The sequence below is a fragment of the Saccopteryx leptura genome, chromosome 8, assembly GCF_036850995.1.
Source record: "Saccopteryx leptura isolate mSacLep1 chromosome 8, mSacLep1_pri_phased_curated, whole genome shotgun sequence".
Lineage (NCBI taxonomy): Eukaryota > Metazoa > Chordata > Mammalia > Chiroptera > Emballonuridae > Saccopteryx > Saccopteryx leptura.
Genome location: NC_089510.1, coordinates 58,059,100 through 58,082,996, shown reverse-complemented (window position 1 = coordinate 58,082,996; position 23,897 = coordinate 58,059,100). Strand labels below are relative to the sequence as shown.

Below are 23,897 nucleotides of genomic sequence, written 5' to 3'. Positions count from 1 at the left end.
AACAGGGTTAGAAAAGAATACAGGACATCATCATGAGGTGAAATTTTTATTGATTTATAATTTTTCAGATACAAAGTATTTAATCAAGTATAATATTTACAATTCTTACATAATGTACATTTTAGAATAACTATAAAGATAATGTACTTTGTTCCATTTACAATGACAAACTACAGTAAAACTACATTCATGAATTAGATACAAATCCTCTACATACTAATAAAAAGTAAATGATGTGTTGGTTATACATTCTTTGAAACACCTTTCAACAGGTAACAAGAAATATTATATGTAAGAGGTCATTATGACTGGAATGATCCAAAATTACCACAAAGCACAAGTAAACACATCAAAAAGTAGCTCATCATTTCCAAAAGTTAACTTTTAGCCTTTGTGTAAAATAAATGATGTCAACAATCTTTATAATGTAGCAAGCTTTCCCTGTTTAAAATTAACACCCAAAGGTAGGGAGAGTTGTTGAGGAAAAATAAGAAAATCTAGAACATAAAATACTGAAAAGACCAATACAGAAAAAGGCTTACTTAATCAAGCCTTGCTTCCCTCTCCCCATTATCTCATTTTAAGTAGATAAATTTATGTAAACAGAAAAGGATGTCCACAAAATCCCATCTGTAGATGCCAAGATTCCACCAAACTGAACCCAAGCCCCTTTTAGCTCGTTAGCTAGCTTTCATCTAACCTGTGAGTACAGGCATACCTCAGAGACACCGTGGTTCACTTCCAGACCACCACAATAAAGCAAGTCATCTTTTTGCTGGTGGGGGGTCTTGCCTTCAATTTGTAAAGACACAACAGAGGTGAAGCACAATGAAGCAAAGTATGCCTGTATGTGGTAAATTAAAATTACCTTTGTAATTTTTGCTTTCATTGATGTTTGTTATTGCAAAAATGTAAATTTTCCTACAACTTAATGTCTTCAAGTCCTAATCTATTTGTTTCAGGTAATTTTATATCCAAATTCTAGAATATATGGAGTCTTTATCAAAACACAAGGAAAGCTAGCAGTCATTATCAGATTTTGTTACAATGATTTCAAATCAATTCATGATACAAATAAAGTGCCTCCGACTAGTAGATAGACAGGGGTTCTGGTGTCATCTATGCCACCAACCAGCAAGCCAGTGATCCCCTCTGTAAAACATGACAAGTAGCCCAGGTAAAGAAGAGACAATGTTGGCACTCTTACAGTAAGATTGCAGAAGCCCTACCATGAAATCAGATGAGATGAAATGATGTCAAATACAGTGTGAACAGCAGAACAGTACGCCAAGGGGTACTGTTAGTTTCACTTCGTTTCTCACACTTGTTTTACTTGTGAGAAGCTCAGAATTCAAGACGAATAGTAACTACTAGTCAGTGCTCTTTCCACTATGTCATGCAGGTCAGAAGTCATTTTGGACAAACAATTCTATAAAAACATCATTTTCCCAGCTCATGTCCATGGTCAAAGTGCTGACAAACAGAAAAGTTAATGTGACAATGTAAGAGTGATAAGGGAATGACTCATTATTCAAAATGGGTAGTAAACTTAATTTAAAATGTTTTATTGTGACCATACTTTATAGGTATAAAATTATATTTCTAAAATACTGCTTAATACATCACAAACTTGAGTTGTCCAGATTATAAAGGCATAGTATTTTTTTCCAAAATACAATCATGAAGAACCAAAGTACATATTCCAAATTAAATCTATGTTTTGAAAAGCAAACACCCAAGTTCATTAAAATCTATAGTGAAAAAAAAAAAAAAATCTATAGTGAAGACCAGTACAAATTAGGCAAACACTGTACTGTAGTGAATCCCTGGAAATTCCTGAATTTCTAAGGACTGACTGTACCAAAGGTAATTTTTAAGACCCTACAAATCTTAAACGTGTGTTACATTGAAAAATTGCAAATAACTACTCAATATCTTTAGCTGTAACATTAAACTACACCTAATGAACTCCTCATAGTGCAAACAATATTCTTATTTTGATATTAATCTAACTTTTAAGTTAATAAGCTAATGATATGAGCAAACAGAATAATGAAATGAGAAGGAATCAGAAACTACTATCAGCAGATCAGTTAGGAAAAGAAAATACAGGGCAACCACATTGACCTATGAGACCCAAAAGTATGATTAACATTGTTTACACTATGTTTCTCATAATGCATTTAATAGCATTTAATAATTCACAGTGTAATAAAACTCAGATTTGTTACATACAAAGAAAAGCTGTTAGTTGACACAGCTAAATTTACCCTGGTAAGAGCCAACTTACTTTGTAACTACTTGTAACTATTATACTCTATAGTCTTGTTTACTATATTATTTCTGCTGAATTTAATCAAAATTATGTCTCAGCACATTCAAGAAATCAAGCCACAGAAATGCATTTTGTAGTAGCAGACTCCCTATACTGTCAAAAATTTTGCTTCCTCTGAAGACATTCAGAACCGTGATCTTCTTTATGTACTTCAAATACATCTCTGACAATTAAATTTAAGTAGACACTAATTACTGCCACAGGAGGTAAGACTGTCATGAAGAAATGCCTTCACAACGAGAGATCCCAGAGGTTTTCTGAAGCACCAAATGGCTGGATCCGAAAGGAAAACTGCCTAGGCTTCCTCAGATAAAGGTTAGGAGCATCAGGAATGAAGTCCTAGGATTAAAACGGGAATAGGCACTACAAAGGAAGAGTGAGGCACTCTTTTCTTTTCTCTTTGTTTGTTTCCAACATATTTCCTTATCCTTGAGTTTTTCTAACAATTAATTTCAAAGTATACTCTAATAAAAATGTTATAAATCAGATTTTTGTCAAGTTAGATGCTCTGTGACTCTGAGGTGAAGCAGGAAAGATTTCATGTTCCAGTTACTGTTTTAATTACAATACAAGCTTTAGAAATTAACATTTCCTTAGAAATATTCATAAATATAGTTTTTATTCTTATCTACTATGCAGTGACTATAACCAAATAAGCATTATATGCATGCAATTTAGCCAAGCAAACATGGAACCTTTCATGTGATGTGAATTTATTTCAGTATAATTTGTTTAGACAGATTTCGTTTTGACGGTCAATTAATTTATAAAACTCTAAGGAGGGGGAGGTGGTGTTAGAAAATCTATTATCCACCCAATTATATATTATTTATCTACTTATTTGATAACCCAAATTTAACAACCTCTCTTATTTAGAAACTGAGTATCGATAATAACTTACATGTAATTTGTAAAAGAAGACTAAACTTAACTGTTGACAATATTAGAAAGAAGCCATAAGGCAAATTACTAAATCATTTTATACTCTCCTAACGAGATATGTCAATGTCAACCAAAGATAGAATCAAGACTAATTTGTTGCATATACTTGGTAAATTGTATATCCATAATATTTTGGAATTAAAGGATCTGTGATTCATATAACCAAACAATAAATCTACGTAGATGCTATAATTTAAATATACACTGTGTACAACTACACAGGATGTTGGAAAAATTAAAAAGCAATTTATTGCCATATTTGAGTAAAAATTCAGAAAAATATGAAGTTTTTCTCCTTTTACAAAGAGATTTTTCTTTCACAAGGACCAATAGCAAAAATGTATCTTCAAAAGGACAAATTCCAATTCAGAAATCCTCTACATTATTTTATAAACCATTATTTTATAAGCTTTTTCTTTGAAAGTTACAATCTGATAAAAGCAAAAATTTGCAACATTCAAGTAACCTTTGAAACACAGTTTTATTACATCAATAAATTTGTCTAGGTTTTAGGAAATCGACCCAACAATAAAGAACTCCAATTTCTATAAATGAGAATCTATTGGTGATTTTAAAAAAATTGTTAAGGGCTTCTTTTTGCTTCATAAAATGGAATAAACCTGAAGGACTGAGTTATAACTACCTGCACAGCCACTGTATGTTAAAGTACTGGATAATAATGACATCTAAGGAGAATAACTGCATTTATGAGCAAATGGTGGAAACATACTGTGTGAACACTAGTTAGGCCACTCAAACAAAACAAAACAACTTCTGAGCCACTAAAAATCATCGCAGAAACTAGAGAAAAGGCATCCGAGTCAGAAGGACAGTCAGCTCCCACTTGATGCAGACACGCTTGAACGAGACTGGGCACGACGCACAGAAGGAAAGAAATAAATGCTACCCTCCACTAGCAAAAAAGATTTTTGTCCAAACTCTTATGATCTAGTAACCTAAAGATCGTCTAAATCTAGAGTCAACTTTTATCTATAAACATAGCTCTTTAAACAGACTTTTTTTCCTTTTTTGAAGTCCTAAAGTAGGCTCCTCTTCCAACTACTAAAGCTCTATGTTATACTTAATATCAATGAATGGGTACCTTTTAACCAAACCACTCCGTATCTACTAAAATTAAGTAGAATTAAAGCAGTAAAAATTCGTGAGTGTTCAGATCTATACATTAGGAAGTCACCAGATTTAATATTTTCCCCTTTTCTTAAAAACCATCAGAATTTCTGTGAATCTTGCTGGAAACGATTTAGTTTCTCTGGATTATTGGATGCCATTTGGGAAAAATCACGAAAAATGTCCTGATAAGTTTCATCACCTGCATGAAAGGAAAATAAAAACACTTTTAAAATGTTTACAATAAAAAATATTAAAGATGACATTTTTATGTCTAGTAACTTTTATTATTCATTATATTAAAATTTTGTTCAGATGAGCATTTTTGAAAGAAAAAAGATGAACTAAATATAAATGCTGGGAAAGTATATAGTGAAAGAAAAAAGAACTATACCTGAATAAAGCACCTCAAATGCAGCCACAGAGGAAAGTTCAGAGTTAGAAAAGAGCAAAGATGCAAGTATTTGAAAGCAATGTACAGAAAAACATTTATTAATACATGAGAAATAAAAGTCATTCTAAGTGAGGTATAGTAAACAAGACATTCTTTAAATACATATTTCTCTTGATCAAGACCAAAAGGAAAAACCAAAAACAAATTCTAAATGTTTCTGATGGATGCAAGTTATTAAAAAGACAAAACTGATAATCAGCTGGGGTAAAAAGCCTATTTTAATATTATCTTTTAATTAAGAGGCATTCTAATTTAAATAGCATGTGAAAAAGAATTCTTAACTCTAACTTTAATGCTTATCTAAAACTAATGCACCTAATTCACTGCTTACTAAGCTTATAAAGTGATTAAAGCCTAGAAAATGACTATAAAATCATAATTCTACATTTAGTCAGAAGTTTTTATTTACTGAAGGTCATATGAGCAAGAATGCTATGACAAAAAGAAAGAAACACCCAAAATATATGTTAAATTAGAATAACACATATCTATATACATACAAATATGCTTGTAGAGAATTAGATTATATATATTGATATTATAGCAGATTTGAATACTATACATATTTCTTGCCACAAGAAATTGTGTACACACATATAGATTATACCTCCGATAAAGGATTTGTATAAAATAAAATCTTATTTTCAAGATGAATCATCCATCATAAATGCTTCTTATTAACATCAGCTTTATGAATAAGCTTGGCATAGTTCAGTTTTCAAGATTTAGATTGTCACTATTTTACATGACTATTGTTGCAACATGGTTTTATAATTATTTCCCCTTAATATACCATGCATCCATCTTATTACAAACTCATTTGCTACAGTTGTTGTTAATAGTGCAGCAAGTTTTGTCAGCTTTGGAAAAGTGAGATTTTTTTAGGCAATAAATGTCATACCAAAATCTTTGAGAATTAGAAAAAAGTTTGGGGAGTAGGATAAAGATCTAGTAAAAAGGTCTAATAGCATAACACAAAATTTTCAATAAAAAAATTTTAATACTTTCAATATTTAGTCACTTTTAATATTTAGTCTATGTAAAAAGCAAGTTATTAAAATCTCCATATAGTTTTCATTTAACCCTGGAAATGTTCTCATGACCTGAATCAATCAACTTTAAAAAGAAAAATGTAAGGAGAGAATCTTAATACAGTTGGCTAAGAGTAACACTGAACTCATTGTTACTAAAATTATAAAAATAAAGGTTGATATGCCGAACTGGTAAGACAATCCAATTATAACCTCTTAAAAGTTGACTCTCACATTAAAAGACAAACTATCTATTCCCATTTTTAGCCATTCTAAAAGATATAAAATAAACGTAAGAAGAGACCATGTTAAATATCAATTAAGAAACCATAAAAAATATTTTAAAATTTTCCTTATTCTTAGATGTTGAATTAAAATATTTAAAATATTTATTGTAAACATTATAAATAGTTTTAAAATACTATTCAAACTGGAGAGTCTGGAATTTTACTTTCCAAGAAAGTATAAAGTGCAGATCATAATACAAAAATACCACACTGATTTTACCATTCAACACCAGAAGTAACTTAAAAGGCACACATTATACATTCAAGAAGAAACAGGAAGAGGATCTAGCAGACACTAATGCCAAGTAGTTACAGATAGCACCAGATGAGCATTCTTAAGTATTACAACAGTACAATGGCAATATATGGCTTCTACTATCAGAAATGCATATTTTGTATAACAAGCTGTGAATTTTTTTTCTTTTTTGTGGTTTTACAGGTTTTGTTTTAAAATAACCTAGGACCTATTACACAAGTACATTTTAGTAGAACCATTGTACCATGCAAAACAAATTATAAGATCTTTGATTCACTGAATTAAATGCTTCCTTGAAGGAAAGCATTGGTGCTACACTAGTCATTGGTTTCACTTAATGAATACATTTTAAAAGAGTTAATAAAATACAGAAAGAAGTCTTTTTCACACACAAAAACATTTTAACATTCAGTTTCTAATAAAACACTAAATAATGGACTATCAATATAATATCTTTCTTAGGCCTCTAAATGTGTGGTCAAAAAAACAAATGTTACAATAACAATAGTGACTAAAATATTTAATATAGTTAACACAAATTGAACTCCAATGTGATCCTTTAAAATTTAAATATAATTTTAATCATTTAGAATGTATTCCAAGGCAAATAAAACCTGTCTACACTAGAATACATAAATAATAGCCCAGAATATGAAGCCTTGGAAAGTTCACAGAAGTACATTTAACAGTTAATTATAAATGGTAAACAAGTAACCACCCAGTATTTGTAATGCTAAGTTATATCCTTTAAATTACTTAATCACATTGTATTTCTCTTCAAAAAGTTAACTTTCCTATGTGCCTGGACAGTTCCAAGTTTTTAAAATGTGGACTACTGTGTTTCCACTGATAGTTTAAAATAGTTTTTGATTTTGGTTTTCAGAATAAGCACTACAACAGCAGTTATAATGATCCAAGATTTTGTTGATTTTGCTCTTGAGCAAAGAGATGGCAGCATGTGAAGCCCCAACCCCAACTAATCCTGCCCCACTGATTAGATTAGTACTCAGCCTTTTGCCAGCAACATGCTCATATGAATAAACAGTGGTTAACTAAAGAAGTGGTTTTCAACCGGCTGAGAAACTGCCAACAATCGAGGAATCCTAGAATCAGAAGCTGAACTGCTGGAACCACCTGATTTCTATCAATTGAGAACAGAGCATGATATTTCACTCCCCCCCCCCTCAATCTTCCTAAAAGCTGAAGGAACTGATAGAGATAAATAAATCTTCCTTTCCAGAAACATGTGCTCGTCAGGTCACCTTGCAAAAAATTGGGACTCTGAGGTCAGGGCAGTAGACAGAAAATCAGATGTGGGGGTTCCTAAAAATAGGTCCATGATTCCCAAAGATAATATCAGAGTCTTTTAAATTGTAGAGCTCTTCATTATCAAAAGACTGAAAATACCTGCATTTTAGAACTATCCAGAATTCTGAGGTTTTCTTTTTTTGTTCTAGGCAACAAAAAAAGGATCTAGACAAAATAACCAACCAAAATCTATGGGAAAAATTTACAGTGGTAGGTGAAGGGGAAAAAAGACCTGCTGCCTAAGCAAACATCTGCTCTCCAAAGACTCATAAAGGAATAAGAAAAGAAGCCATAAAGCAATGGCTTCACCATTTAACCACGTCACCTGTATAAATATAAAACTGTTCTGCTTTAAATATCAGACTCTCTAAATAAATCTAACTAGGAAAATTAGAAAAATCTAATTATCATCAAGATGATCCTCAAATAGATCAAAAGCTCATTTTATTTTGCTGATACACTATTTCCAGAATTCTGGGGTTGTTTTGTTTTGGAGAAAGAAGAAAGAGAGATGGAGTGGAGGGGCTCCAGCCAAGCCAGTGACCTTGGGAGCATGTCATGTTGATGATCTCACACTCAAGCCAGTGATCCTGCGCTCAACCTGGTGAGCCTGCACTCAAGCCAGATGAGCCTACACTCAAGCCAGTGACCTCGGAGTTTTAAACCTGGGACCTCAGCATTCCAGGTCAAAGCTCTATCCACTATACCACCACTGGTCAGGCTGATTTATTTTTTAACCCCTAAACTAAAACTTGAGAGTGGTAGAAAGTTTGTTTTTTAGAACAAGGCCTTTTTTTTTTTCAAATTTTCATTTGAATAAACTGCAAAAATCTATTTTTCTGCAAATCAATAGAAAGTACATCCTCATAAACTTGCACATAAAATGACAGTGAAAGAGACACATGAATACTTCTAACTGGTGGCAGAAGCCCACGCAATTCAGGTGGAACTTGAAGTTGCAAGAACATAGAAGCCCTGTCCTTTCAAGCATCCCAACTCCAGAGAAAAGTCAACCACTGCCCTTCTGACTAAGCAGTTGGGTGTAATTTCATCACCAAACACCTTAAGTAAAGAGCAGCTGACCAAACACTTCCGTAAGTTTAAGGTTTCAGGAAAAATAATTGTTTAACTTAAAATCTTGAAGATCATTCTTAGCTCACAAATATCGGTCATAGCCTTCGAATAACTTTTATTTTAAAGTGCTTAAACACAAAGGCCTCAAAAATGGCCTAGTAATACTATCATTTAAGTATATGTTACAAAATTATAACTTATTTAAAATCTAACATTCAAGTTTAAAACAAAAGGGTGAGATTCAGAATTAACACTGAGACTTCACCCTTCTCAGCTCTCTCACGTCGTGGTATACCATGAGTCAGCAGTATTGTTTGATCCACAGGGTTAAAGTGGGACACCCTAGATTACAAGTAGCTAGATGGAGTTCCTCTGTTCTCACAGTTCTTACTTGTCCCCTCTTATATTAGACCAGAAATAGTAGTAAATACAACCCTCTGACAAAGAATGGACCCATATTTAAACTAATTATATATTAATCTGGTTAATATAAATGGTTGAAGCTAGCCCAAAGTACAGAAATTTCAAAAGAGAGGAATAGTAGATGATTTTATCAAGCTACTTTTTAAATAATATATTAATATTCATTAAAAAATCAAATATACTGAACAATCTCAATTTAGTCATGAATTCCAGAAATGTCTTACTAATATGTATATGAATTTAAAACCAATATATTAGTAATTCATATACTCAAATTCATAAAATTGCAGACCAAATTATTTGATATGTTTATCAAAGAAAAGAATCTGATCAACATTTCTTCCTTTTCTTAACATTTTGACTCAAGGGTGAAAATTACTCAGAATGAGGCCTGAGCTGATCCTGAGTTAGATCTCACAAATCTGAGTAAGTCTACTTTGCCAGCAGGCTTACAAAATATTGTTTGAAAAATGTCCATTTATCCAACAGATACTGTACAAGTGCTTGGGGCAAAGCTATACAGTAAAATGAGACCTTTCTCTATACCTTTTAAACTAACTCCACTCCTGTTATGGACTTCTCAACCTTCTGGTAAATTTTATTTTTTAAACTTTCAACTGATGTTTATGTCAGAGTATAAAACTATTCATTTTCTAGGTGTTTTTCATACTGACTTTTTATATGCCAAACACATGGTGATTTGTTTTCCCTGAACACAATTTATAGAAATTCCCTGAATAACAAAAGAAAAATTTGTTATATTCCTTGACAGCTAAGGAGAATTTCAAAAAGAAAATGACTGTTGTGCTGCTGTCAGTATATAAAGATACACTATTATCCCATTGACCTCACTGGAATGTATGTGGAAGACATCAGTACAGCAGAGAAAGAAGTCAGCAGCCAGAGTTAAATACAGCAAGAAAATGTGTACTGTAATGGCAATAGTTGTTGGTATTTAAAGGCCCAGGAGTTAGCCACCCCCAAGAATTCAATAAGTACAGTACATCCTTAATAACTCACAATTTACAAGTTATAAAAACTCTGTAATATTAAGTTAGTTTACTAAACAACTATGAGTCTTCCAACTGTAAACTGATAAATTCCTGAATGCATTTCTTATACTGCATTTCAGTATGGTTATTAGTAGAATATTGACCTGGCTGTCCATAAAGTCCTTCTGATTCCCGCATCTCTTCATTCATTCTTGCTAAACGTAACCTAAAATTAAGTAAAAGTATTTTTTAGATGAAGTTATACAATATAAATATTCATAAACTAATGAATTATACATATAAGCAAGTAAAACATGTACTAAAGTAATTTTTTAAAATTAAATTTTATTTATCTTAATTATTATTATTATTTTTTTTTACAGAGACAGAGAGAGAGTAAGAGAGAGGGATAGATAGGGACAGACAGACAGGAATGGAGAGAGATGAGAAGCATCAATCATCAGTTTTTCATTGCGACACCTTAGTTGTTTATTGATTGCTTTCTCATATGTGCCTTGACCGCGGGCCTTCAGCAGATGGAGTAACTCCTTGCTCGAGGCTGCGACCTTGGGTCCAAGCTGGTGAGCTTTTGCTCAAACCAGATGAGCCCGCGCTCATGCTGGCGACCTCAGGGTCTCGAACCTGGGTCCTCCGCATCCTAGTCCGACGTTCTATCCACTGCGCCACCACCTGGTCAGGCTAAAGTAATTTTTTATACCAATATTTACCACTAAAATAAACAGGCTTTTATTATATCAGACTTGCAATCTGAGATACAAAAATAACTGCATTTCACTTTACATGATTCTCATGAGAGAAGACAATAAAAGAAACAGTGTATGTTATCTCTAAATACTGGAAATATATTTTGATATACAAACATTATAATAATGGCCAAAGGTGACCAAGATTTTCCCAAGGTTACCATATGGTTATACATTCTTTTGGGGGTTATTGATCCTGGCAGCAGGAAGACATGTAGCATGGATTAAAAAGACAAGAATTCGGCCCTGGCGGGTTGGCTCAGCGGTAGAGCGTCGGCCTGGCATGCAGGGGACCAGGGTTCGATTCCCGGCCAGGGCACATAGGAGAGGCGCCCATTTACTTCTCCACCCCCACACCCTCCTTTCTCTCTGTCTCTCTCTTCTCTTCCCGCAGCCAAGGCTCCATTGGAGCAAAGATGGCCCGGGCGCTGGGGATGGCTCCTTGGCCTCTGCCCCAGGCGCTAGAGTGGCTCTGGTCACGGCAGAGCGACCCCCCAGAGGGGCAGAGCATCGCCCCCTGGTGGGCAGAGCGTTGCCCCTGGTGGGTGTGCCGGGTAGATCCCGGTCGGGCTCATGCGGGAGTCTGTCTGACTGTCTCTCCCCGTTTCCAGCTTCAGAAAAAGAAAAAAAGAAAAAAAAAAAGACAAGAATTCCTTCCCATTTTCTTACTAACTTTAAGCAACATTTTGAAACAGGAAAATGCTGCCTTTGGAGTCCCTTTCCTATTTTGTATTACTCTTCGGTCCTTCAAGCTACCATATACTCATGGCCTTCCCAGACCTCTACCACTCTCTTCTAAATGCTCTCTCAAGCCATGGTAGCATCTGACAGGTGGGTTTTTCCTATCTTTAAAGTACCACAAATCCCTCCATCTCCATTTTCAACCACTGTGTGAATTAATAATAGCACCATATTTCTCCCTTTAGCATCTGGACTTCTCCGAAAGGACATCTATTTTCAAAATGCTTCAAGTGAAATTAAAGTCCTCATACAAATTAATATAAAAAAATTTAGATAATTTTGGAACAGGTATCTTTGAGAAAAAGGGGCCCTTACGATAAGAATTGCCTGGGAGCTCTATAAAACCAAGATTCTTTTCTTTATACTGTTCCTATATTTTCTTTAATAACTTATCTTTCTCTAATTGCAAATCTATAATGATTTAATAATTCTAAAATTCCTATAGGAGCCTCCACAGTAATAATAAACCCTCTAAGTGGGGAAAGGAAATTAAATACAAAGAATGTATGCCTTTTTAAATTTAATTTGGCAAGGGTTGGAGGGGTGATATATGGCAAATCAAGAATTCTCAGTGGGAGCTCAGGAGTTTGGGGCAGTTGGAGTGTCTCTCTTCGTAAGTGACTGAGACTTAGTAGTTTGAATGGAACTGCCTCTACTTATATAACAGAGAATCAGTAATTCTGGGCTTCATTCAGCTCAGAATAGAATGAAAAAGTGACTTCATATAACATATGCTTGAGATTTCCTACATAATAATAATGGTATGTAGGTGAAATCGAATTTCTAGTTTCCAGTCGTAAAAAATAACTTTGATCTAAGATGAAAATCAAATTAAGACCTCAAAAATTGTTAACAGATCATATTAAATTATATTCAAATACTGAAAAACAAGTACTTTACCTTAAAATAGAGTATTATTTAAAAGATAAGTACACACAGTCCTTTACGTATCACTGCCCAAAAGCAATGCAACTGCAAGTCACTAAGACCAGTGCAGGCGGCTTCCCTACTTAGAACCTTCTCATTCTCAAGGGAGCAGAACAATGGCCTGCTGCTGTATCAATCCAATCCCCATCTCAATACTGTACTGAGAGTTCAAGAATCTGTTTTAGAGAAGTCCCTGGTTTTCTGTTCCTACTGGTCATGCAGTACAACAGAAGTGGCTAAGAACATGGCCAGAATTCTTGGTTTCAAATCCCAGTTCTACCACCTACTAGGTCTTTCAAATTATCTGTGACTTGGTTTCCTTATAAAATTAGGCTAATAATACCTTCCTCATAGAGTTGTTGTGAGAACTAAGTAAGTTCATGTATGTAAAGTGCTCAATACATTTAATGTACTTAGAGAAGTATACAGTATGCAGTAAACAACTGGCCAAGGTTAAAGTTCACATCAACACAGGAAACTATGATAAAAACCCCATATAGGCCTGACCTGTGGTGGCGCAGTGGATAAAGCGTCGACCTGGAAATGCTGAGGTCACTGGTTCGAAAACCTGGGCTTGCCTGGTCAAGGCACATATGGGAGTTGATGCTTCCTGCTCCTCCCCCTGTCTCCCTCTCCTCTCTCTCTCTCTCTCTCTCTCTCTCTCCCTCTCTCCCTCTCTCTCTCCTCTCTAAAATGAATAAATAAAATAAATTAAAAAAACCCAAAAACCCCATATAAGTAATATGGGGATGAACAAAAGCAGGTTTACAGTTGTAATACAAATAAAAATACAATAACTAATAATATAAGAATAAACTTTTGTGTACACACAACTGTAAACCTACTTTTGGACCCACCCCTGTGTATTGTAAGGGAAATAAGTAAAAATAAAATACTTACAAGGTCACTATATCAGCATTGGCTGCTTCCACAGCTATACTCAAAGGGTCTTTCCCTTCTTCATCAGTGGCATGTTGATTGGCACCTCGTTTTAGGAATAAACATACCTGCCTATTTAAGCAAACAGCATTTTTGAGATACTGCTAATAAAAAAGTAGTATTTACCTTAAAAAATAAAAAGTACTACCTAAGTTAAATAAATAACACTTTCATTAGCAAATTCTTATTCGTACTACAAATATTTATTGAACACTGATGCTAATAATAAAAATTTACCATAATCAGCATTTTACAAGTCTAGAGATATTATCATATTTAACCTGGTGTTATATAGCACAATAGGATGTATAAATTATGGTACCTACACTAAAAGAATATCATAAAACGTTGTACACAGACATCTATAAACTTAAAACAAAAATCACTCAAGGCATTTTTTGGGAAAGAAAGAAGACAAGGTACTGCTAACACTGTGATATTTAATGATAACATAATAGCAGAGTGTGGAGTAATCCTCCCACTGTACTCCACAAATTTTGTAACTTGAAGAAATTGACAAAAATGAAAGAATGAGTAAATAGAGTCTATGAAGTAAAATGGCAAGAAGAATAATTAAGAAGAAAATACAAAGAATGATTTAAATACTATCATTTTTAAGTATGGAAAAGTTTTTATGATGAAGTGATTTAACTGAAACTCTTTACTGATAAAGGGAAAGAGGCCCTGGCTGGTTGGCTCAGTGGTAGATAGAGCATGGGCCTGGCGTGTGGAAGTCCCAGGTTCAATTCCCAGTCAGGGCATACAAGAGAAGTGCCTGTTTCTCCATCCTTCCCCCTCTCCTTCCTCTCGGTCTCTCTCTTCCCCTCCCGCAGCCAAGGCTCCATGGGAGCAGAGCTGGCCTGGGCACTGAAGATGACTCCATGGCCTCTACTTCAGGTGCTAGAATGGCTCTGGCCACAACTGAGCAATGCCCCAGATGGGCAGAGCATCGCCCCCTGGTGGGCATGCTGGGTGGATCCCAGTCGGGCACATGCGGGAGTCCATCTGACTGCCTCCCTGCTTCTAACTTTGGAAAAATACAAAAAAAAAAAAAAAAAAAAAAGAAAAGAAAAGAAAAGAAAAGAAGTAATAGAGAGTATAAATCAGGGGTAGTCAACCTTTTTATACCTACCACCCACTTTTGTATCTCTGTTAGTAGTAAAATTTTGTAACCACCCACCGGTTCCCCAGTAATGGTGATTTATAAAGTAGGGAAGTAACTTTACTTTATAAAATTTATAAAGCAGAGTTACAGCAAGTTAAAGCATATAATAATAATTACTTACCAAGTACTTTATGTCAGATTTTCGCTAAGTTTGGCAGAATAAATCTTTACAAAACAACTTACTATAGTTAAATCTATCTTTTTATTTATACTTTGGTCGCTCCGCTACCGCCCACCATGAAAGCTGGAACGCCCACTAGTGGGCGGTAGGGACCAGGTTGACTACCACTGGTATAAATAAACAAAAAAGAACAGTTGCTTATCAAGCTACTAAGAATTAGATATCCTCAGATATTTTATTAAAGAACTACCCAACCACAAACTCTTTATATAAAGCAAGTATTTTTACTTCATTTGTACCCTCTGATAGTCCATCTTCATGGTGTTATTGTTCTTTGAGTATAAACACTGCTCCAGAAGCCACAATGTCAATAGCACAAACTAAAAACTTACTTTAAAATTTGACTTTACCCTTTGGGAAAACTAAAATGTCCAAAGTTACAAAAATTTCCCATAATGTATGTGTTATGTACATACTGTAATATATGTATGCAGACACACACAAGACTTAATGTTGTCTGACAAAAATTGCCATAATTTCAGTAAGTTTTAAATAATGAAACTGATCTATATAAATGACAAGTGAAGTTCAAAGTAGGTTTTGTCATTCTTATCTAAAAATTAACAGATTTTATATCTGAATGAGATTTTTTTTTTTTGTATTTTTCTGAAGTTGGAAACGGGGAGGCAGTCAGACAGACTCCCGCATGCGCCCGACCGGGATCCACCCGGCACGCCCACCAGGGGGCGATGCTCCGCCCATCTGGGCTGTTGCTCTGTTGCATCCAGAGCCATTCTAGCGCCTGAGGCAGAGGTCATAGAGCCATCCTCAGCGCCTAGGCCATCTCTTCTCCAATGGAGTCTTGGCTGCAGAAGGGGAAGAGAGAGACAGAGGAAGGAGAGGGGGAGGGGTGGAGAAGCAGATGGGTGCTTCTCCTGTGTGCCCTGGCCGGGAATTGAACCTGGTACTCCTGCAAGCCAGGCTGACACTCTACCACTGAGCCAACCGGCCAGGGCCTCTGAATGAGATTTTTAAAACTTCAAATTCCATCATGACAATGTACATCACAGTAAAGTATCATTTTATAAACTCTACCTAATGGCCTTTACCTGAAAAAAATTTTGTGATCTAACAAAACACATTACTTTCATTACCAGAATTCTTTTCCAGTAACACAAAAAAATTGGAGCTTACACCAAGTGATGCTCAGGAATCACTACTAGCTCCTCCTTTGTTCCAACCCATCTCTGAAAGCAGAACATGATTTCAAAGCAATATTTTAAGTAAAATCTACTTCACTATGTAAGCACTAAAGCTCACCCCGTGTGCCCTAAGACGGTGGCATGGTGCAGTGGTCCCCGCCCTTGTACGTCTCTTTGGTTTACATTAGCACCATTCTGTAGGAGAAACTCGCATGTCACCAAAGAGCCCTTAGAGGAAAGAAGAAGATAACAATGTACAAAAAATAAACAATATATTTCTATTAAAATACAGAATGTTTCCTTTATTCTAATAGCCTTTCTATTTCATTCTCCCCTAAAAGAGAAAATATCCCTCAGGAAAAGCAGAGAAATAATCAATTATATTATTTCTTCCCAAGAACTACTTCTAATAAAGAGTCAATGTGCACTTTGTGACCCAGCAAAATGCAGTACTTTCATTACCAGAGCTCCATTCAATCACAAAAAAAATTAAAATAAAATTGAGCTCACACAATCCAAACGATGCCCAGAAATCCCTGTTAGCTTCTTTTTTGATTTTCCAACCCATCTCTTAAAACAAAAATAATGCTAAGGCCATGTTCCAAATGAATTATGCTTTTATATGTTTTGCTACTAGTACTTAAAACTTCAGGTACAAATCTGGGAAATCCATACCCCTAATACAGCCTGAATAAGTGGTGTTGCTTTATTTTCCTCTGAATTAGCCCAGTTCACATCTGCACCATGAGCCAAAGCCTCAGCCATTTTGGGAAGATTTTTTTCATATGAAGCCCTATAAAGCTGGAGTCCTGGATTAAGATGTTTCGAGTCAAGACACACAGAAGAATCTTGCCTTTCTCCCTCTGAAAAGCAAACACAAACACAGAATTAAAAATGAGCTCTTGGGAAGGGAAAGAATGGGAAATCATTGTTTCACAGGCACAGAGTTTTAGTTTTGTCAGATGAACAGCAGTGATAGCAGTGTTTCACAACAATGTAAATAGACTTAGTGTCACTGAACTCTACACTTAAAAATGGTGAAGATGAAGGCCCTGGTCGGTTGGTAGAGTATCCGCCTGGAGTGTGGAAGTCCCAGATTTGATTCCCAGTCAGGGCACATAGGAGAAGCGCCCATCTGCTTCTCCACTCTTCCCCCTCTCCTTCCTATCTCTCTCTTCCCCTCCTGCAGCCAAGGCTCCATTGGAGCAAAGTTGGCCTGGGCACTGAGGATGGCTCCATGGCCTCTGCCTCAGGTGCTAGAATGGCTCTGGTTGCAGCAGAGCAACACCCCAGATGGGCTGAGCATCGCTCCCTGGTGGGCATGCTGGGTGGATCCCAGTCGGGTGAATGCAGAAGTCTATCTGTCTGCTGCCCCCCACTTCTCACCGAAAAAATACAAAAAAAAAAAAAAGATGGTGAAGATGATCAATTTTACATTATCTGTAGCTTACCACCATTTTTTTAAAATGAGCTCTTAATTGTATCACAAAGTGTAAGTTGTGACATAAGAAACCACTAATTTAACAGAATGAGCTGATGGGAGATTTTCACAAAGATATTATATTTCCAGTAGACTAATCGCTCCCCAAACAGTCAAGCTTCTTCTCTTATACAGATATTAATTGGTATGCAAGGCCTTTGTGGTCTTGCCATTTTCAATAGGTAGATTAATTACTCTGTACTAGATTAAAATTAAGAATTGGCCAATAAGCCTGGACTTAAAGACTCAGAAGAGGCAATAAGAATCCCTAAAGAATTTTACTAGTAGATGACACCCTACTTTATTTCTAGGATGATCTAATACCATCACAATTTTCAGTACAAGCAAGTCAAATAATTTAAAAAATGGTTACAACCCTGAGTGAGTATTCTGCAAGACCAAAAGCACTAAACTCATGAAATATAGGAGTCAGTCAACCACAAAAAACCTAATGGGGAGGGAGTTGCTGATCTCTTTCTCCTGATAAGAAAGACAGCCACAAGGAAAGATAAAAAGTAATAATACACACACCTCATATGGATTAAAAATTATCCTTTACTGACAAGGCACTTTTAGCATATGTCATGAGGCTCAGAAGAATGTACAGGTAGGAGAAAACTTTCAAATATGAAAAGAAATAGCTACCTTTTCATTTAATTGTATTACTCCTTTCCTTAGTTCCTTCCAAAAGACTAACCACTTCCTTTAGAAACTATTTAATCAAGATTAGGCATTTAACACATTCATTTTTGGCAAAGAATACCAATTAACATTGAATTTCACCTAAACTCACCAGACTCATATAAACTATTGGCTGACATTGTGGACAATAAAGATTCTCTTCCATCCTCAGAGCTCTGCTGGATTCCACTGTCATTACTTTTGACTGTTTAAAAGAAAAATCAGCTAGTGATTTAAAAAACTCCATCAAGAAAACTATATCCCACAAACAATGAGACTTTAAAATAAACTCTGATACGTCAATATGAACTGAGCCACCACCTGAATACATTTCATACAGTTTTAAGCCTTTTGAGCACTTAGCTTATCAAAATATAAAAGAATCACAAAGCCTGAAAATAAACTAATTTTCAGAGTTGTAACACATCTCATTACCCCATAACATGTAAAGCATGGTAATAAAGCTTAATTTATTGTATCACTGTAAATAATGTGTAATTCAGAGACAATGGGTAACATCTAGAGAAATGGTCGCATTGCACAATGACCACTGGCACAGACTTGGAATGCTCCACAAGAGTAGTACTTACTACTACGTAGTTTTGAAGAAGTATCAAAGTAGGAGAAGAGTGAATCTAGCTCATCAGGACAGAACAGAGACTCCCGCCTGGCCTCGTCGCTATTTACAGCAACCACTGGGGACATGCAAGTTAGCAAAGCACAAAGCAGGCCATAAGAAGGGAAAAGGGCAGGAAAAAAGTGTTATTGGGAAAAATTTAGGAGGAAAAAATAGGAAGGATATTAGGTGGTTAATCAGATATTTAGAGCTTTTTGCATGACAGATTTATAATTCCCATCTCCCCTTGCATTTTAAGCAGTTTTATTCCTTAGAATACATTACCTAGAAATCTGAATTAGCAGGACCTATTTAAATTTACTAGTTTTAAAGACATAGAAATCCAATTTTTCCTTAGAATATGTAGAAGGAAATAGACATTTAGCATTTAAACAATCTACAATGGCTACTAATTCAGAATTAAGAAAGTGACATCAGCTTATAAAAATATTTATATACACAAGTTATAATACCTGAACTTTGGGGAGATGCTCTGACTTGGTCACCTGGCCCAAGTTTAGAAATGCTCAGCCTCTTTTCTTCACAACTTTTGGAGATAATCTTTTTTTCCTGCTCAGGAGGCAATGATACTATAGAATATTTATCCACAAATTTCCTGTCCACATATTTTGCTCTGATATATGCCTCTTTCTCCTGTCTGGTAAACATAAAAATGTCATGATGTTCTGCTTAGTCTCTGAGCATGATAATACTGAAAAGAAGTCATTATATATTGAATATTTCAAAGAAAGTTAGTTAATGTAATATTAATTAAAACTGCAACTTGAGCCCTGGCCAGATGGTTCAGCAGTAGAGTGTCAGCCAGACTTGTGGAAGTCCTGGGTTTGATTTCCAATCAGCACACACAGGAGAGGCAACCATCTGCTTCTCCACCCTCCCTTCTCCCCTCTCTCGCTCAATCTCTTTTCCTCCCGGAGCCATGGCTGAATTGGTTCAAGTGCATTGGCCCGGGCACTGAAATGAAGATGGCTACAGGGAGCCTTGGACTCAGGTGCTACAAGCGCTCGGTTGTGAGCGGCCCCAGATGGGCAGAGCATCGGCCCCAGAGAGAGGTTGCCTGGTGGATCCAGGCCGGGGTACATGTGGGGGTCTGTCTCTGTTATCTCTCTCCTCTAAAATAAAAAGAAATAAAAAAAATAAAAAACTGCCTTTGTGACATTATGCTTTGTTTTCCTTCCAAATATTTAATGAACTATGACTTCATGTTCAAATAAAATACAAATAATAAACTAAAAAAAAACCATTAAGTGTTAACATAGCATTCTCTTATTCTCTTAACTTCTATACTCATTCACTTCTATAAATAGTCTTTATACTTTAATTTCATTTTTACTCCAATGTCACATACTGAACTATCACTATTGCTGGTCATAATTTTTCATAAGACAACAACTTTAAAACAACATAGTGTTCCTAACTTAAGGGGAAAAAAAGATGTCACATTTTAAACTTTTGATTTATTACAGAATCATAAAATGCCAAGCCTATTTATACTTCTTCTTACTTATATTTTTTTTAAATGCTTAGGTTTTTGGCTAACATAGGATATTTCAAGATTTAAAGTAACTCAACCAGCCATACTTTAACAAATAAATAATCTGATTTAAGTGATATTGGTTTAGAGAGCAATAACTTTAAAATAGTATTGATTATACATAATGATTTAATTAAAATAAAATCTAAATACAAGATTACAAGAAATAAAATTTTAATGCTAAAAACAAAGAATCATGGAGACTACAAACAACATCAGAAACAAAAATGAATTATGTACCTTGGAGGTACTCTCAACCACTTTATTCAATGAGCCTCCATATACAGAAACAGAAGTATCATTTCAAACACAGCAATTAGGAGCTCTCCATTACCTTGTCACCTCTAATTCTTCAACATCATAATGCTATGTATACAAGCAAGTGATTAATAAATACTTGCTGAACTAAGTTACACAATGTAAAATTATTCATTGTACATAGTAGAAACTTCATTCTTAGATACATTAATGGACGGATTATCTCTTTTTAAAGGCTGGCTACTAACAGAACTTTGGTCTACTTCAACTGCCAAGAGCTTTTACATTCCTATGAAAATCTTGATTTTTAAGATTCTTATCTGGAGACTATAATTGTCCTATCAATGAAAGATAATTAGCCACATTTTAACAGAAGAATAATGATCTCTTCTAAAGGGTCTGTTCAGTATTACACATCAATTACAGTGAAATAAAATCACAGCTATATGTCTGGGATTAGAAGGACAAAAGATAACACAGAAAAGACAGCTGAAATAGTACCTTTGTCCTGGCTGTGGTTTCTTTACTCCCATTTTTTCCACGTTAGCTTCATAAACACGATTTATAACATCATTCCCCAATTCACACATAAGCTGTTTGGCAGAAAAACAGAAAAATAAGCTATAAATTCCTAAAAACACTATAAAAGTCATTTCAGCAAGTATGGCTAGCTAATTCCTTTTGCATATTCTGTAACTATACATTCCACAAAGAAGTCTAAAGTTAAAGCAAAATGAAAAGAGCTGAGAGCAGTATCACCATTTCCCAGTCGTCACCGAAATACCCCTCCTGGAGGATAACCATTCCTAAAGAAAGGGTCTCTCCTCTCCCATCTTCTACTAATTTTTATTCCTTCACCATGGCTAACACAATGCTGCGTATTAATCACACTGTCTAGTAAGTAAAATGAAAAAAGAAGTCTAAGGCCAGACATAAAGTTTTAAACTACTCTGAACTGAAGAAAACTATTTCTCCTTATACTTCATACATAAGTATTTCAAAATATTTAGTTTAAAGGTTTCAGTCCTATTTTTTTTCAGTCCTATTTTTAATACATCATACAGTTATTTTCAAACAAATCTGCTAAACTAAATCCACTAAGTTCATACCTACACACAAAGTTGATACAGATATTAGATTTTTACTCCTCTTCCCCTACTTTCTTCACCTTTGAATTCATGACAATTAATAGAATCTATGTAAATAGGGCTCCAGACCTTAAGAGTCAATTTATCACTTTCATTTAGATGTTTACACAATAATTACACAAAGCAAATTGAGCACCCAGGTTTGAAACCCTAACGTCTCCGGCTTGAGCGCAGGCTCATCTGGCTTGAGCATGGGATCACAGACATGACCCCATGGTCACTGGCTCAGCTGGAGCCCTCTGCTTAAGACACATATGAGAAAGCAATCAATGAACAACTAAGGTGCCACAACTATGAGTTGATGCTTCTCATCTCTCTCCCTTCCTGTCTGTCTGTCCTTTTCTCTCTCTCTCTTTTTCTCTCCTCCTTAAAAAAAAAAATAAATAAAAATAAATAAATAAATAAATAAATAAATAACAGTTTTCAGGTGATGGAAAAGACTTGGTGATCTCAAGTTATGTATGACATTTTCATAGATATGAATCCGCACACATGGAAAAAGGATGTCTTGATTTGATGACTACTACCCTGATAAATGTAAATTTGCAAATGTTCCTATGCTAAAATAACCCCATGAAAACAACATATGATGCCAATCTATTATGGAGCTTACTATATCAATATGTCTCATATTTTTATCAAGAATGTATATAATTAGGCCCTGGCCAGTTGGCTCAGTGGTAGAGCATCAGCCTGGCGTGCAGGAGTCCCGGGTTCGATTCTTGGCCAGGGCACACAGAAGCGCCCATCTGCTTCTCCACCCCTCCCCCTCTCTCCCTCTCCTTCCTCTCTGTCTCTCTCTTCCCCTCCGGCAGCCAAGGCTCCACTGGAGCAAACTTTGCCCGGGCGCTGAGAATGGCTTTGTGGCCTCTGCCTCAGGTGCTGGAATGGCTCTGATTGGGGCAGAGCAATGCCCCAGGATGGGAAGAGCATCGCCCCCTGGTGGGCATGCTGGGTGGATCCCGGTGGGGCGCATGCGGGAGTCTGTCTGACTGCCTCCCCGTTTCCAGCTTTGGAAAAATGCAAAGAAAAAAAAAAAGAATGTATATAATTGTAAAAGATTAAAATTAAGGCACAGAATCTAAGTTATTTTTTTAAGAAATTTTTAAAAAGATTTATTTATTTATTTTTCTATAGAGAAGAGAGAGAGAGAGAGGAGGTTTGGAGGAGAAGCAGGAGGTATCAACTCCCATACGTGCCTTGACCAGGCAAGCCCAGGGTTTCAAACCAGCGACCTCAGCTTTCCAGGTCGACACTTTATCCACTGTGCCATCACAGGTCAGGCTAAGATACATTTTTTATTTGACAGAGACAGAGAAAGACAGAGATGGACAGAGAGAGACAGACAGGGAGGAAGAGAGATGAGAAGCATAAATTCTTCATTGTAGCACCTTAGTTGTTCATTGATTGCTTTCTCTTATATTGCCTTGACTAGGGGGCTGCAGCAGAGTGAGTGAGTTCTTGATCAAGGCAGTGACCTTCGGCTCAAGCCAGCGACCATAGGGTCATGTCTATGATCCCACACTCAAGCGAGCCCGTGCTCAAGCCAGTGACCTCGGGGTTTTGAACCTGGGTCCTATGCATCCCCGTCTAATGCTCTATCCACTGAACTACTACTGCCTGGTCAGGCAGGCTAAGACACTTTTTAAGAAAACATAAAAATGTAGGAACACTGGTTTCCTTAAAAACTGAACTAACTTGGGAGTTAAGAGTGTTTAGCAATTTTTAAAACCCAATATGAAAATACTAGATTTGTCAAAATAGCCTCAGATATGTTCTAAAACAATATAGCTCATTGTTAGCATTGAAAAACTCATACATTTGTAAACCAAGATTCTAAATTCCTGATGTTTTATATGAAATATTTTTAAGTAAATATTTTACCTTTAAAAGTTCAGGCTCCCAGGTGTCTAAGGTTAAAGAACGTACTTTTGAAAAATGAACTCCCAGACTCCTAAGTGGGAAAAGATTTTGTTAAAATATAAAACTATCAATCTCTATTTGCTTATTATGCAAATTACTCTTTTCTTACAATGTGACAGTCTCTAATATAGCCCTCAACACCTATAT

General features: G+C 35.5%; 1 protein-coding gene across 3 annotated transcripts in view; it reads right to left on the bottom strand.

Annotated features, from left to right (window-relative positions):
* Positions 1–32: 32 nt before the first annotated feature.
* The window catches only part of ACAP2 (ArfGAP with coiled-coil, ankyrin repeat and PH domains 2), a 201,396-nt gene continuing 177,531 nt past the window's right edge, over positions 33–23,897 (bottom strand). For 2 of the 3 annotated variants that reach the window (XM_066347902.1, XM_066347903.1), the window contains 9 exons: positions 23,712–23,781; positions 21,181–21,272; positions 19,340–19,524; positions 18,363–18,455; positions 16,765–16,952; positions 16,208–16,317; positions 13,563–13,673; positions 10,395–10,456; positions 33–4,607 (listed from right to left, as the gene is read on the bottom strand). In XM_066347902.1, coding sequence (XP_066203999.1) covers positions 4,507–4,607; positions 10,395–10,456; positions 13,563–13,673; positions 16,208–16,317; positions 16,765–16,952; positions 18,363–18,455; positions 19,340–19,524; positions 21,181–21,272; positions 23,712–23,781 — 1,012 coding nt within the window. In that variant the 3' untranslated portion in view covers positions 33–4,506. The remainder of the gene's footprint in view (positions 4,608–10,394; positions 10,457–13,562; positions 13,674–16,207; positions 16,318–16,764; positions 16,953–18,362; positions 18,456–19,339; positions 19,525–21,180; positions 21,273–23,711; positions 23,782–23,897) is intronic. The other variant, XM_066347905.1, reaches the window with a different exon arrangement.